This window comes from Argiope bruennichi, chromosome 7 (assembly GCF_947563725.1).
Source record: "Argiope bruennichi chromosome 7, qqArgBrue1.1, whole genome shotgun sequence".
NCBI lineage: Eukaryota > Metazoa > Arthropoda > Arachnida > Araneae > Araneidae > Argiope > Argiope bruennichi.
The window spans coordinates 35,858,244-35,874,822 of NC_079157.1; the positions used below are offsets into that span (position 1 = coordinate 35,858,244).

Genomic DNA, 16,579 nt, shown 5'->3' on the forward strand with positions numbered 1-16,579 from the left:
AATAGCAAATAATGCGAGTGCTGATGTTTTGAGTTCTATTGGATTGCCGAAAAGTAGTTCTTCTACTACTGACATATTATCACAAATTCGAACATAGGAATTAAATGATCATCTTTATTACTATATGTTGCTTCGTCAAGCTGTATTGAAAACAATTTGTGACGCAACTTCGAGAAAAGCTGACACTGTATATCTTCAGCTATATCACCAATTCGATGAGCAACAGTATCATTTGAAAGAGGTATGGACTGCAATTGTTTTGAAAAATAATCTCCATAGTTTCTACAATCTCAATTGCTGCCGGCAAAATAAGCTCTTCACAAATGGTGTGAGGTTTTTTACATCTGACTATTTTATATGAACTTTGTAAGATGCAATTAAAGCTTTTTTATTCACAGACAAAGTTTCTTTAAAAAATGATTTTTGCTTTTTATATGATTTTAATTTTAATTCGAAGAATTCTCTGGGTTTGTTGACGTACTCACTATGAAGCGTTTCCAAATGTTGTTTACGTTTATTAGGTTTCATGCTATTTGCGGCTAACATTTTTGAGCAAAAGATACACAGGGGCCTTTCTTCTTTATTTACTTCAGTACTGGTAAACCCAAAATTTAAGTATTCTTGAGAATATTTCCTTGATTTTGTTTTCGGAACCACGCTCGTATGTGTACTTGTTAATGCTTGACTATCGTCTAATGCTTGCTTACTTCCGCTTAAAAATTTATTCATCAGTCTGTATAAATCTGCTGCCGTGAATATTTAATATGGTGAATTGTAATTAACACGAAGACATATATAACATACACATTCACGATAGATTCGATAGCGATAAAAGGGTCGACTCGAATGAGACTGGCTGGAATTGAAACTTGCGTTATCGAACATTTTCCTTCTTCCTATGAGAAAACATTTACTCCGCGTATGCTCGAGACGGCATCGGGCGTGTGGATTCCCTTCCACAAATATTGCTTATTTTTTTCACTTTTGTTTTGTCATGCTTCTGTTTTATTTCTTTTATTATTCGAAAAAATGTATCCCCAATTTCTAAATTTAGCTCACCCCGTCTAGGTTAACTTTCATTTACGAATTTTCCTACTTTCATATTCTTTTAAGTTATCTCCCTGTTTAGCTTTCATTTCAAATATAATATTTAAATTTTCACCGCTTTCATTCGCTTCATCTGTTCACCGCCCGCTTGTCCAAAATGCAAGATATTGTTTCTCGCCAATGTTGGCTCCCTTTTTACTTTTGTTTTGGCAGTTAGTTAAAAATAATTTAAAAACAGAATCCAAAATACTCAATATACATTATTGTTGTAAACATTTTATTGTAAACTGGGGGCGAGATGAAAATTATGATTGAAAACTGGGCCACAAATACTGAAAGGTTGAGAACCGCTGCTGTAATCCATTCATCCGTTTGAGTTGTAGAATGCTGTTTATAGGGGAAGTTTAATTATAACCACCCGGTACATTCCACATCTGCAAATATTCTCCGAATAAGCCATCACTCAAAATGAAAGATTTATACATCAGTTACTGAGTGAAACCTGGGGAAACGGTCTACTCAAAACTTTCTCGCATACTCTCTAATAAACGCAATTGTAATACCGGTATTCACAAGTTTAAATACCGGTTTTTCAGTATTTACTAGAAATTCTTTAAATTGTCTCCACTAAATGTTCAGGGATCGCCAACATAGAAAAATAGTATACGTTTTTGCTTTTATATCTCCCTAACGGACGAAATTAATGGCTTAATTAATTGCTTAAATCTAAATTAGCGAAACATGGATTATCCCTGAAAGAAATTGTATCCATAACGACTGATGGAGCAACAGTTACGAAAAAAGTTAGAAAGTTGATTGATGCAAATCAGCAATTGTGTTATGCTGATGGAATTCAATTAGGAGTAATAGATATCAAAAAATAAAGAACAGAAGAATCCAATTACTGTGGATATAGAAACTTCGGATTCCTACTTTGAAGAGAGTAAGAGTGAGAGTGAGTGATATTGACAATGAAAATAATGACAATCTAATTGCTGAAGAAGATATTTCTAATGAGGATGAAATATTAACCAATTACGAATTGCTTCCTATAGTTTATAAAGTTCGAAAAATTGTTAAGATATTTAAACGTTTCCCTATAAAAAATGACATATTACTAAGATATATACTAACTGAAAATAAAACAGAATATCTGTTAATATTAGACTCTAAAAGACGTTGAAACAGTTTACTCGTAATGATGGGACGATTTTTGAAACTGAGAAATCCAATTAAAAAAGCAATAATCGATTTCAACTCGTAAATTAATTTTTCAGATAGTGAATTCGACTTAATATCCAGAACTGCATCAGCTCTACTTCCAATAAAACTGACTGTTGAGGCATTATGTCAGAGAGATTCTAATTTATTAACAGCTAAGGCAACAATAAATTTCACGTTGCAGTCACTGAAAGAACAGCACACATCACTATCTGAGAATTATATATTACATTGAAAAATCACACAGAAGAAAGGCATACCGAAGTAGGAAATGTCTTATGGTATTTACTTAATTATAATGATTTTAAAAATGCAAATGAAAAAGAAGAAAAGAAAATAATCAATTCAAATCTGATTAAGTTTATAGTAAATTTTCTTAAATGTTTTTACCCACAAACCTATATACATTCAGAAGAATACGGTTCACTTATCGAAGATTATGATGACACTAATGTCGATAGTGAAAATGAATTGTCTCTTGAACAAAAATTAGAATTAGCGATAGATAAAAAAAAAATTTCAAAGAACCAAACTACAATACAGAAATCAGCTATATCAAAAACCATCCGACGAGAAATCGATTTAGTTGAAGATGAGGGATATATACGTAAATACTTGGATAAGTATATCGCTCATTCCTAACAGTACCACCAACTAGAGTAGATGCCGAAAGAGCGTTTTTGACAGCTGGTCATTTTTGCACAAAATTACTTTTCAGGCTTAATGATAGTACAATTGATGCATTATGTTTTTTATTATCGAATTTCAAAAAATTTTAATAGTACCACAGACTGAATAGTGATATTTACACTTTTTTTATGATTTAAATAAATAAGATGTTCCTTTAGTTTTTTGCGACTCTTTATATACTGTTATAATTTATGTTACAAATTATGTTTTGTAACATTCACACTCTCTAATAAAAATGTCAAATAAAACAAAGAAACACCTGTGTTTTCTTTATTTCTCTAAAATTTCTAATACCGGTATAAAAACCGGTATCCCGGTATTAAGATCTGAAAAATACCGAATACCGGTATTGAAATTTTGGTCCGGTATTGCAATCCCTAGATGCGGCCCAGGGTGACTATTTCTTTCTTCCATGATTGAAACTGCCTCTTTGTTGATAACTGTTTTCAATTTATTGATGCATTTCAAAAAAGGAGTTTAATAAAAAATAATTTAAAACAAAAATTGAGAATTCGAAAAATGTTGAAAAAAGGCCGAAAAGACTAATTAGAATTAGATTTAATAAATATTAATTACTAACTTAATACGTTTTGCTTTGTGGCAGTATTCCAGATACTTTTTATCATAAAAATATACATTTTCCTTCCATTGTTCATCTAAAACCGCCCTGCTGCCTGTTTTATGGCATTGAATAGGGTGGGTTCACTACCTTGTCTACCTCTTTCTTTCTAAAAAAAACGAACTACGCAGCAAAGATAAACTACACTATAAACTACGTTATTGGTGGTATTTATAAATTGCTTGTTCCGTCATGGGAAATGTAAATCTTATTTCTTATATTTTGTTAATATCAGGTTATGATTTTATAATGCAATAAAGTTCAATTGACATTTATCTTTCAAATAAATTTCTTCTAAAGTAAAAAAATATTTAATTATGTTGGAAAAAAAATTTCAACTTTAAATGAAAATCCTTCTTTCTTTTTGCTTACATGGGAGATAACAAGCAATCTATCATTATTTGTTGAAGAATTTTTTCAATTTAGAGAGAAATTCACTAAAAATATTCATTTCAAACCACAACGCTAATGAATTCGTCGTCGTAGAAGAATAGAAGAATAGGAAAAAAAAAGAACCATATTTTTTTTAAAGAATGAAAAGCATCAGAAAACTTCTGTTTAGAATAATATTTTTCGTAAGAAATAATAAATTGATAGATTTTTTGGTTCTTTATTGAAACAATCTTAATTAAAGAACTAAATCCCCTGATCATGAAAATAAAATATAAGAAAGATTTAAAACTGAAAATCCTTCTAATTGTCGTTTTGAAATTTCATATTATTTCGACTTATTTTTCGTGGTTTGTAAAAAAGACAGAAACTGCTTATTAAGCCGAATAAAATTTTGATCTTTTTTACTTCTTCGTTTCTTAAAGTTTCATTAATTGTATGGTTCGGTAATCAGAATTAAATAGCAAAATTTACCTAACAAGCTTGTTTTTTAATTAAGTCTAAAAATTAAACATTCTAATAGAATCTATTCTATTGCTTTAATCTTTGTTTATGCTAAAAGAATTGTTTTTAAAGTAGTTTTTTGAAGATTTACAAAATATTCAAAAAGCCGTTCAGCATTTTTTTTTATGTATAATCAATTTCAAAACATTATTGAAATAAATTCAACATTTTATTACTTTCACGAATATGACAGTACTGTTATCTTCAAAATATTCGAACGAACAGTATTTTGACGAATCTCCACCTTTCAGACATCCCCCAAGTCCCAAAAAGCTTTTTTTTTCTGAATTTTGCCTGTCTGTAAACAATATAATTCACATGCGCATTGGGGGATGAATTTTGGGCTTGTTCTTTGCACCAAATTTGTGGATTTCTGTCAAATTTTGGGTAAAATCCATTTAGAGGAAGGCAGTCTGTTTGAGAACAATTGAACACAATAATTACAAAAATTTAAACGATAGATAAATACAAAATGATGTACAGATTTAATTTATATCACGTAGATCCTTATACAATTTGTTACCCAAATCCATCACAGATCAGTGCTTTCATATACATGCGTACATATCGTATTAGACATATGTTGATCAGTGCTTTCATATACATGCGTACATATCGTATTAGACATATGTTGATCAGTGCTTTCATATACATGCGTACATATCGTATTAGACATATGTTGATCAGTGCTTTCATATACATGCGTACATATCGTATTAGACATATGTTGATCAGTGCTTTCATATACATGCGTACATATCGTATTAGACATATGTTGATCAGTGCTTTCATATACATGCGTACATATCGTATTAGACATATGTTGATCAGTGCTTTCATACATACATGCAAAAATAATAATTCAACCATCTGTTGTATTCTCCACCAAATTTTCTCTAGCCTGTATATTGGTACTTTTCCGTTAGCCAGGCTCAAATGTCGCTAATTGTGAACCAAACGCGAGCCAAGTCACCAAGCGAAGCGAATGACAAAACATTATTTGGCCTTAGGAAATTTGGCGGAATTCTACATTATTTGGCGATTTTTCGTTTGCGCCCTGCTAACGGAAAAGTATCGAATTTTATTTAACTATCTTATTGCATTTTATAGTTATCAAGTTCATATGTACTCGAACAAACAGACGCACACTTCCTTTGAAAGGATTTTGTTCAAAATTTGATAGTAATTCCATATATCAAACTTCAGCCACCCAACTCAAAGCGTTCTCAAGTTATCTGTTCACAGACAGACAGGCAGACTGACTGACAGATAGATATAATGCCAAAAGTGTTCTTGGTAATGGTGCTTATTAATCATGAGTCTTCTGAAATTTTAAATTAAAAATGAATCGAAATTTTAACGGGTTTTTTTTCTTAAATAATTTTGGAGCACATTTCTGAACAAAATCCACTTTTGTCACCCTTTTGAAATTCAAACAATTATCATTTCAGTTATACCAATTCTATGTCTATATAATTTTTTCCTTTAATTTTAATACATTTTACTACATTTTTTAATATTTTACAGTAATATTTTTCATCGCTTCATCTGCTGCCTTTATACATATAACTGTTACGATGCTATCATATGTATGCTATTGTTGCTATAATTAAAAATAATATGAAACCAATTAACACTAAACCTAAATTGTTATCGTGATTTTTCAGTTATACGAGTTCGAATCTTCCTTACTTTTTCTATTGATTTTAATAAAGAATACTTGATTACATAACACATTGGCACTGCCATTTACTATTGCATGTCACATATTAAAAGAATATTCTGATTTTTTCCCCTCTACGAATGTTATCACAATATGAAGATTCAGGTAATATATGTTCAAATCTTCTTTAATTTTTCTATTGATTTTAATAAAGAATACATGATTACTTAATACATAGCCACTATCATTTTGACCATAAGAGATTTAAAAGTACGTTCGAATTTCATTATTTTTACTTTTTTTTTATAACTTTACGAGGATTCAGTTTATATGAATTTTCTTCAATTCATTCTTATAAAAAAACTGCATCATTGCATAACACACAGGCATTGTCATTTTAATTGAAGCTGTAAGCATAAATGAAAGATTAAAAATCAATATATTTTTGTTATTGTTGTTTTTCTGCAATTTTTATCAGGCTACTATGACTTCAAACCTTCTTTAATTTTTCTTTTAATTCTAATAAGGAATGTACGAATGCAGGGCACATAGGTGTTGTCGATTTCCACCGCATACTCTAGTATACAAGAAAATTAAAAGAATGCTTTGGCTTTATTATTATTTTATTACTACAATTGTTATCACGTTACGGATTCAACTTATACATGTTCCAATCTTTCTTGGTTATCCTATTCATTCTTACAAAAAAAAAAAAAAAAAAATGCTTCATTGCAAAACGTATAAACATCGTCATTTTCGATCGCATGTTATAAGAGCACAAAAAAGTTTTAAAAAATTCTACGATTTAATATTGCTTTAATACGATTATTATTACACTACAAGGATTCAAGTTAGGTATGTTCTAATCTTTCTTAACTTTCCTATTCATTCCTACAAAAAATGCTTCATTGCAAAACACATAAACATCGTCATTTTCGATCGCATGTTATAAGAGCACAAAAAAATTTTTTAAAAAAAATTTATGATTTCATATTATTGTTTCAATACGATTATTATCACACTACAAGGATTCAGGTTATACATGTTCCAATCTGTCTTAACTCTCCTATTCGTTCTTACAAAAAATGCTTCATTGCAAAACACATAAACATTGTCATTTTCGATTGCATGTTATAAAAGAACAAAAAAAAAATTTGAAAACTTTATAATTGGATATTATTGTTTTAATACGATTATTATCATGCTCAGGTTATGAATGTTCCAATCTTTCTTAACACTTCCATTCATTCTTTAAAAACATGATTCATTGCAAAATACATAAACATCGTCATTTTCGATCGCTTGTTATAAGAACACAAAAAAAAGTTTTTAAAAAATTTATCATTTGATATTATTGTTTTAATACGATTATTATCACATTACAAGAATTCAGGTTATACATGTTCGAATCTTCTTAAACTTTTACTTCTTCGTATATAAAGCATGAGAAAAGTAAGTATTGTAACAGCTTCTTAAAAACTGGAACTCGAGATTTTGACGAATCTCCATGTTTTAGATCTCTTTGAATTAGGAAAACACAATTTTGAAAAAATGTCTGAGTGTGACGAAGATAAATCAAAAGCACTTTGAACTAGACATATGAATTGATATATGGTCTTTACATCAAATTTGTAGATTTCTATTAAACTTTGAGCTAAATCGATTCAGAGAAAATTTATCTCCCCGACTGTTCGAATATAAGTTAGCACGATAATTACAAAATAAAGAGAACGAGATAGATAAAATTGGGTCTGCAAATTTAACATCTATATTGTGTTGACACCTATCAAATGTTGAGCTAAAGCCAACAAGGAATTAAGGTTTGTGAGTGTGTTCGGGATGTATTTGTGGAAAAACATTCGAAAGTTGTTATATTTTTCAATATTTGCATTTAAATAATTTGAAAAACATTTATGAAACCAAAATGTATCAATTAAGAGACAAAAAAAATTAATAGAAAAAAAAGCACTTTTTATTTTATTTTTTATTTTTATTTATTTATTTATTTGGCTAAGAAGAGGTATAAAGCAAAAATCTTCTAGTTTAAAAGTTTATCAATTTATTTGCTTAACAATTTTCTGGTAGCTTAAGAAATATGTTATCTAGTTCCTCAACTAAAAAATAAGTTGTATTTCTGTCCAGTTTTTGAATACTGGGGTTCGACAGATAAATAAGCCGAAATTTTCATTTTTTTTTTTTTTAACTTTGTGCAGCACTAAAGCAACTAGCACAATAACTAATACAACAACAAAATATTTTTAAACGAATAGATTACTTATTCTCTCGTTCAGGAATTACAGAAATATATTGAGAAATTGTAAAACCAAATTTGGATCAAAATTACGCATTAGATTTTAATTTCTGAAAGTTTTCGTAAGAGAATTCTACCAAAGTTTAGAATTCGAGAAAATAGCGTTTTTAGATGTAAAATAGCATTAAAAAGTATGTAAATGAAAAAATAAAAATCAGTACAACTTCGCAAAAAAATAGATTTAGAAATAAAATTCTAACGTTTTTTAAAACACCTAATTCAAACATTAAGAATATTAAATAAAAAAAAAATCCATAATTTCGGGGGGAAAAATCGACTTTTCAGCATAGTCAACGTTTGTCGATCCGCTCTTTCACAAGTATATAAAAGCGATAGCTCAAAAATTCAATGATTTAAGGATATCAAATTCGATATGTGATTTTGTAATTACAATTGTGGTTCTGTGTCAAATTTAGGTTTCAATCAATTTCGAAAAATGCATCAAAAACACAAATTCACCTTTATTAGAGAATATGCGAGAAAGTTTTTGGAAGACTATTCCTACTGATTGTATAGATTCTTAAAAAAGCATGCTTGGTTGCATAAAACATAGGCAGTATCATTTTCAGCATGTTGCAAACTTCAAATGAACAGGGCGCTCTGATTTTATTATTTTTTCCCGAATAGCCTCGAAATGCTGAATTCGCTGCTTAAGAGTCTATAAATTAAAAAAAAAAACTTTTTGGAAAAAGAAAAAAAGAAAAAATTAGAGTATTTAGTTATTATTTCTTTGACCTCGGGAGCTATGCGAGAGAGGAACGACTTTGGTCTTCTTTTCCCTCCTAGTCCATCAGAAAAAGATTTAAGAGGCCCATAACACTTGCATTGCTAAAATAAATAATAAAAAAAGACAGCCTACACAGACTGGTTTCTTCACATGCATCAACTAATCACGTGTTAAGGAAGAGAAAGATGATATTGTACCATAAACAAAAATGAGACCAGATGCCACGGATTCGCTGGGACAGTTCCGGAGAGATATTGATTACTATTCCCTGTCTTGTCTGAATTAGGATTATATGACATAAATTTAATTTACAACTAAAAATGGAAAAAGATTTACCAACTTTAATATTTTTAAAGTTATCAGTAAATTTAAAACAATTAATTAATTATATATATAAAAAAACATTCTTCCTGTTCCTGCTACTACTAGTCGTATTTCGTAATTTTTTTTATTTTATATGAAAGTTTAAGATCCTATATATGTCATAAATTGTCGTCTATTTCCAATTCCCATCATATGCGAAACCTGTCACAAATATAAAAATATTTTACTAAATATCTTTATTAAATTACCAGCCATATAGATCCATGAATTCATCTGAATCTATTTGTTCTATACATAAAAAAAAAAGTAAAGCACATGTACTTCTATGCCGTATAGTGCTTTTTTTTAAAAAAAATATTCAGTGCAAAAAAAAAAAGGATTAAACCTTAATCTTCTAACTGATTACTACTCTAAAGTATCCGGATAAAAAATATTTTTAGTTTTAAGGTTTGATATATGCATACAAAAATTTGAGTTCCCACTCTAGAGTTTGGATACATGCACATTTCTAATATTTTGTAACTCCATTAATTAGCTAAGCGAAGTTTTGAAATCAATGCAAATAAGAAGTTGAAGAGCATTTTTATTGGTTTATGCAACAGATAATATAGATTTATGAAATTTGTTTACATTTGACTATTGCCTATCAACAATTAATAATAAGAACGATTTCTGTGCCATAGACATTAACGTTCTCTTTTTCTACATATTGTATTTTTATGTATTTTTCCTTATAATTAATAATATTTTACAAATTAGATGTGATTTTTAATAATAAGTACAAAATGATATAATTCTTAAAACTACTTTAATGACAAATAATTAGTATCTTTATTTTCCAAGATATTATCTAGTGCATACTTTCATAAACAATAGCTAGCATCTTTATCTTCGAAAACCTCAAAACACAACAAGCTATTCATTGTTTCTTTACAAATCGATTTTGTAGTTAAAGAAAATTTGATAGTATCAGACGATAATTTAATGTCTAAGAAAATAATTACTGTTAAAAAACTGTATTAAACCAAACGATTGTATATATCTCTATTAATAATAAAGTGAATATGCTTGTGCGACCGTGTGTGTGTGTGTGTACAGACATATCGTTTTCAACTACCGCTACCAAATTTGGCACATATATATTTTGGAAGGTGAGAATGTACACCAATGAACAATATTTTTTAATTGCAATTAGCATTTAAATCAATTAAATATTAGGCTGATTTTTTTATTTGATTTTCTGAGATTTTGAGATAATTTTTGAAAATGTTATTGCTCAAAAATAATATTTACAAAGTTTCAAAAAAAAAAAAAAGAAGTTTTTAATCCTTTGTAGCGGCATCAATTAAATAGTCATATAAGTTTTTCTAGAATTTTGATGATTTTAAGTTTTAATCCTATGTAACGGCATCAATTAAATAATCATACAAATTTTTTTAGAATTTTGATAATTTTTTTTCTTGGCCAAATTTTCAGCAATAATATGTTGCTACTAAGAAATTCAAACCGTTTTCTTCACTTTTTAATCAAATATTTAATGTGTAATTTTCTTCCATCGTTAAAAGCTAAAAAAAAAAGGTGTATGTGTATGTGTGTGGGGGGGGGGTTACGAGAAAAAACATGTAACTTATAACACTGCGGTAGTTAGAAGAAATAATAGATGAAACGGACAATTAAATTTTTAAGTTAAGTTTTAATATCACTATGATGTCAGAGGACTGGCATCCGTTTTGAAAGTTTGGAGAATACACAATGAACAGAACATATGTAATATTATTAAAATAACGCCGCTTTTATGTCTAATAGTTTGGTGCTAAAGATACTTTATTGAAGCTGGCATGAACAGGAAGTTATGTCTAAGACATTTAATTGAAATTACATACAGCCAATGTTTCCGGCAATCCATCTGATCGTCAAAGGTGTCTAGAAACTAGCATGTACATAAGACCAAAATTCTCTCTTCGCACGTTCTATACGTACCAGGGATAAGCTCCGAATGAGAATCTCCGTAATATATCTCTTTGAAGGGAAAAATTAATAATATTTTTTCAATGAATGACGTGGAAATCGTTTTTTATTATTTATTGTTTCCAAAATAGCATTCAGGAAACATTAAAGTTGTCTAATGTAAATACTTCAACGACATTAGATGAGTAGATAAAATCGTTTGGCATATTGTTATGAACACCGTAATGATAATATTTATTTGCACATCAGCTAGAAAAAAAAATATTTCTTCCCACATGTCATAAATTATATTCTGATTTGTAAGTATTAAAGAAAGTCGAAGACATAACATTCTTCTTTTTTTTAATTGCCTCATTCATCTTTCATCTAATTGAGTGTGTGTCAACGCGTAAGAAAAATAAATTTTAATTACAAGTATTATCGCTCCACTTTCCCTCATTGAATAATTAAAAGGAAAATACAAAAAGAATTTTAGCAATCCTGACGCTTTTATTGCTTAACCGGAAATCGTAATTATATTAGAAATGAATGAATTGCCATGACAAGAGCATAGCAATTTCCATGTGCGGTTATATTTTTAATCATAACTTATCAATTATATCTACTCTGTGGGGAAGTACTAATAAATCTGTATGGAACAATTTAATATTACTGTTTCATACTGTAAAAAAAATATTTAATTCTTTTGTCGCTTAAGCGAATCCTTTTTCTTTTTTACATTTCAGTTCTCAACAAGAAAGTATTTGATTTTTTTCCTATCAGAATGCAAACGATTATTTAAAAAGAAAAGGCAAATTCTGGTAGAATTGCGATTCTGTTAAGAATTCTTTTTTTTTTTTCAAGTAAAACTGATTTTTAACATAGGCAAAAATACAAGAATAATATACATGATTAAATAATAAATAAATTTAGTATTTCGACAAAAAATGGAATTATTAAAAATTATGCTTCAATTAACTTTGAAAAATTGATTACAAATCAGAGAAAAGTAGTACAGTAATAAAATTGGTGTCCTTATAATTTTTTTTTTAATTTTTATATGGGGGGACTGTAGACTATCTTGTGCGGTGATTTCATCACTAAAATGAAAAAAAAATATTAAATTTTTTAATTCTAATTTTATTTTTTTTAAATAAGAGTAGAATCATTTTAAAACCGCATTTAATCCATCCGGTGCTCAGGAACATACATATGCTAAATTTTGTTTGAATTTCTTAATGAGTGTGGAATTAATGGAGTTACAAACAAACAAAATTCGGAAATATATATATATATTTAACAGCTAGGATTTTCTTCCATTGTTGAAAGCTAATGATAAAAGATTTTTTGAATTATCAATTGTACAATTTACATTAGGAAATCGGAAATGGAATTACACTACTTTATAGGATAGTATACAATTTAGAATAGAACACTCATCAGACGTTAAATTTTTGCATGATATAGGTCGTCTTGGGAGTAGATGTCGACTCCACTCCGAAAGCTATATATATATAGAGAGAGAGATAGAGAGAGTCTTAAGAAAGGGAATCAGTTATCCTTAAAACAATGTTGGAAGCATTAACCACGTAACTGTTTTATTTTCTTTACTATCTAATAAGATGGCACCTTCTATTTTGGAAATATTTTCTTATTTTGATTCAAATGGAAATCCATTGAATACATGACTTATCTATGCATCCGAAGTCATTTTAATATTGAATTATAATCGTTATTAATAGTTTATATTTTTGCTTACAAATGTCAAAATTCGATAAATCGATGCACGTATGGCACTCGGGCAAAACAGTTAAGTGGTTAAGATTTTTATCTCTTCACTCAGAGCGTGTGAAGATGCTGAAATCGTCAGTTTTCCAGAACACGTGTTAAAAATAATTAAATAAAAAGTGGCAATTGAATCGAGAAATATGGAACCATTTTGGAATGAAGTTGGCATGGGCTAATTTAAGATAAAAATTTGAAAATTAATAAAGAATTAAATTTGATTTTTAAAATATCATTACTCTCTTTCTCACTCTCTCTCTCGCGCGCCCACACATAAATGTACATATATATACAAAGAATTTATTGAAATTAAAATAATCGATTAACAAGATAAATCTGCTGTCCGCCAAAGGTGAGAATTATTTCATAATTCATGGAATTTGAATTAACTTTTTTAATCGTCTTTTCCGAATAATTGGCATAATAACATTTAATAACCAATTATTCTATGACACTCCTCAATCCAGCTTCCTAGTTGGACATCCGCCACTGAATGAACAGAACTTTTATTAATTGCTTTATTTAATTGGTTTTTTTAATAATCTTTTAACTTTAAATGAGCAATTCTTGTATGTATATATATATATATATATATATATATATATATATATATATATATATATATATATATATATATATATATATATATATATATATATATAAATTTATTTCGTGTATCTCAGAAATGGCTCGATTTGGATCAAATTTTATATTCAGGTAAGGTTTTGCTTTTTAAGTTTATCTATATAAATGTCTTTTCTGAAAAAAAGCGATTTTACACGCACACAAAATTATAACTGAATATTGATATGTGGCTATAGACACAAAAGCATATCAGCGACGGAGCAGTGATCAGGGCTTTGGACTCCCTCGCATTTTTCTTGTGTTCGATCCCGCGTTTGCAATTCAATTAGATTTCGCTTATAACTTTAAACGAGCCATAAGATAGATGTTATTTACGATTTTACAAAAAAAAAAAAAAAACTTACCGAAAAATTCTGTAGCATTTATAACACAAAGTCACCGAACGAATCTTCAAAAATTCTATTCCATTAGTAAATGCTCAGTTTCTAAGAAAAATTAATATAAAGAAAGCTTAATATTTTTTTATTTAATTACTCATTTCCTTTCTTAGTCCTTCATTATAAAAATGACAATGAAATCATAAAAAGAATTGTTCATATAGTTATTGTTTCACACAAATCGATTTTAAAATTCTATAAATCAAATTCGTGGGAGTTCAATGAACAAGGTTATTGCGCAACGTTTCGACCACGCTTCTTCTTTTTTGTTTGTTTGTTTTTTCCCCTTTATAGTTGTTGAACTTATCCCAACGTATTCTGATCCCAAACTTCTTTTTAAAAACGCGAATGTTCACACGTGGTTATCTGTATTCTCAAGTGTCTCATGCTGAATCAGATCTATTGTTTCAAAAATTTTGCTCAAATTGTGCAAAGATGAAGTGCGAACATTCATTGGCAAATTTCCGAGTACGTCATCTTGACTCTCGTTGCATTAAACCTCAGCGCATGCGTGGCGCGTGGAAGAGGTTTTTATTTTATCCATGCCGATGTTATGATGTTTTGTTTTTGTTAGTCCGAGTGAACCGGCTTTTGAACCAAGGCGATTCTTATGCACCCGGAAATAAAGCATTAATAAAAAATTCTTCTTGGGGAATTTAATGGACCGAAATTTTTGTAGAGATAAGTTTTTGGTATGTTGTTTTATATTTTCTATCATTTGAATTATAAATTTTTCATGCATGATCTTGCGCTTCCATGTGCGTAGAATTAAGTTAATTTAGAAGGATGCATTTTATAAATAAAAATATTTTTAAAAACATCTAAGTGGCTTGGAATTTTATTACAATGTGAATATAAAAAAAAAGGTTTTCTTTTATTTGCTGGAATGTCTTTGCTCTATATAAATGTGCATGAATGTTATATTGTGAAATATCAGTATTTGACTGATAATTTCAAATCAAATCAAAAGTGTTTTCCTTAAATAGGATTTAAAAAAATTCTTAAATTTCTCTGATTGGGCAAAAGTGAAGTACGACAGATCATTGGCAAATTTCCGAATTTTGTACTAATTGATTTATCCATCATATACTCTAAATTTTAATATAAGTTAAAGATTACACCAGAGAATTTATATAAATAAATATTCGATATTAAAAAAAAAAATTCTTGAAAAGACTATAATAAAATGAATAAAATTTCATTGTGAAGAAAATGTACTGTATGCCTTGAAAGATAAATTAATATAGCTTAGAATTGTTAAATTAGATTTTGCATCTTTAACCTTTTTAAGATTTTTTTTATTATCAAATCTTAGATTTTTCTCTCTTTAATAGTATTTTTTATGCCTTCTAAATAAACTAACACTGTAAGCTTATTTATTTTGTTTATTTTAAAATCAAATAAAAGTGAAAAATATGATGATTATTTAGTTTAAAAATAAGGATGTTAACTTTAAAAATATTATAATAATAAAATTTTTTAAATAAGTATGCAAAAATGTTCACTAGTTTAGGACTGTAGATAATGCAGCAACTTGAATTTTCAATAGAAGTTGGGCCCTTTTAAGTTCTTACAGATTTAAATGATGAAGTATTAGAATTCTTAATACTATTTTCTGCCAATGTGAAAAGTATTATGTAAGAATAATTTTCTATGAAAGGAAAAAGAAACTAATTTTGTTTGGAAAGGATTTTAATGACATCTTTACAGTCTTGTATAGTTTAATTTCATTTTATTGAAATTTATTAATTTTTTTTTCTTTCTATTTGTAGGATTTGAACCAGTCTTGGTATAATCAGGTTCCAGAATTTTCAACATGTTTTGAAGATCTTGTTCTTGTCTCATTACCTTGTTTATTGTATAGTTTAATTCTTTTTATTAATTTATTGGTATTTCCAAGGCTTGTCATTCCAAATCCACTGCCATGGACTTGGTTAAATATATCAAAAATAGTAAGATATTGCAGAACTTTATTTTATAGATTTAGGCTTATTATTTTGATTTATATAAAATTAATAATTTGTGATTCATTATATTGATAAATTACATTATGAATATTAAGAATAAATAAATGAATGTTATACAATTTTATTTTTGAATCTAATTAATTAATTAAAGTATCAAGAATCATTCTGAAACTAAAAATTCATTAAGCATATACTAAATGATAATAAATTATATTTATTCCTCACTAGTTTCATCTATTTATATGAAATCCAACAAAAAATAATTATATGATGAAAAATATCGTTTCACGAATTCATTCCTTTAAAGTAATTCTGTCAAGAAAACTGATCCATAACTCAAGGAAACATTATTAATAATAATT

At 28.2% G+C, this 16,579-nt stretch overlaps 1 protein-coding gene across 1 annotated transcript in view; it reads left to right on the forward strand.

Annotated features, from left to right (window-relative positions):
- The first annotated feature begins 14,814 nt into the window (after positions 1–14,814).
- LOC129974949 (multidrug resistance-associated protein 1-like) overlaps positions 14,815–16,579 on the forward strand; it is a 57,849-nt gene continuing 56,084 nt past the window's right edge. The window contains exons 1-2 of the mRNA XM_056087767.1: positions 14,815–14,942; positions 16,023–16,202. Coding sequence (XP_055943742.1) covers positions 14,910–14,942; positions 16,023–16,202 — 213 coding nt within the window. The 5' untranslated portion in view covers positions 14,815–14,909. The remainder of the gene's footprint in view (positions 14,943–16,022; positions 16,203–16,579) is intronic.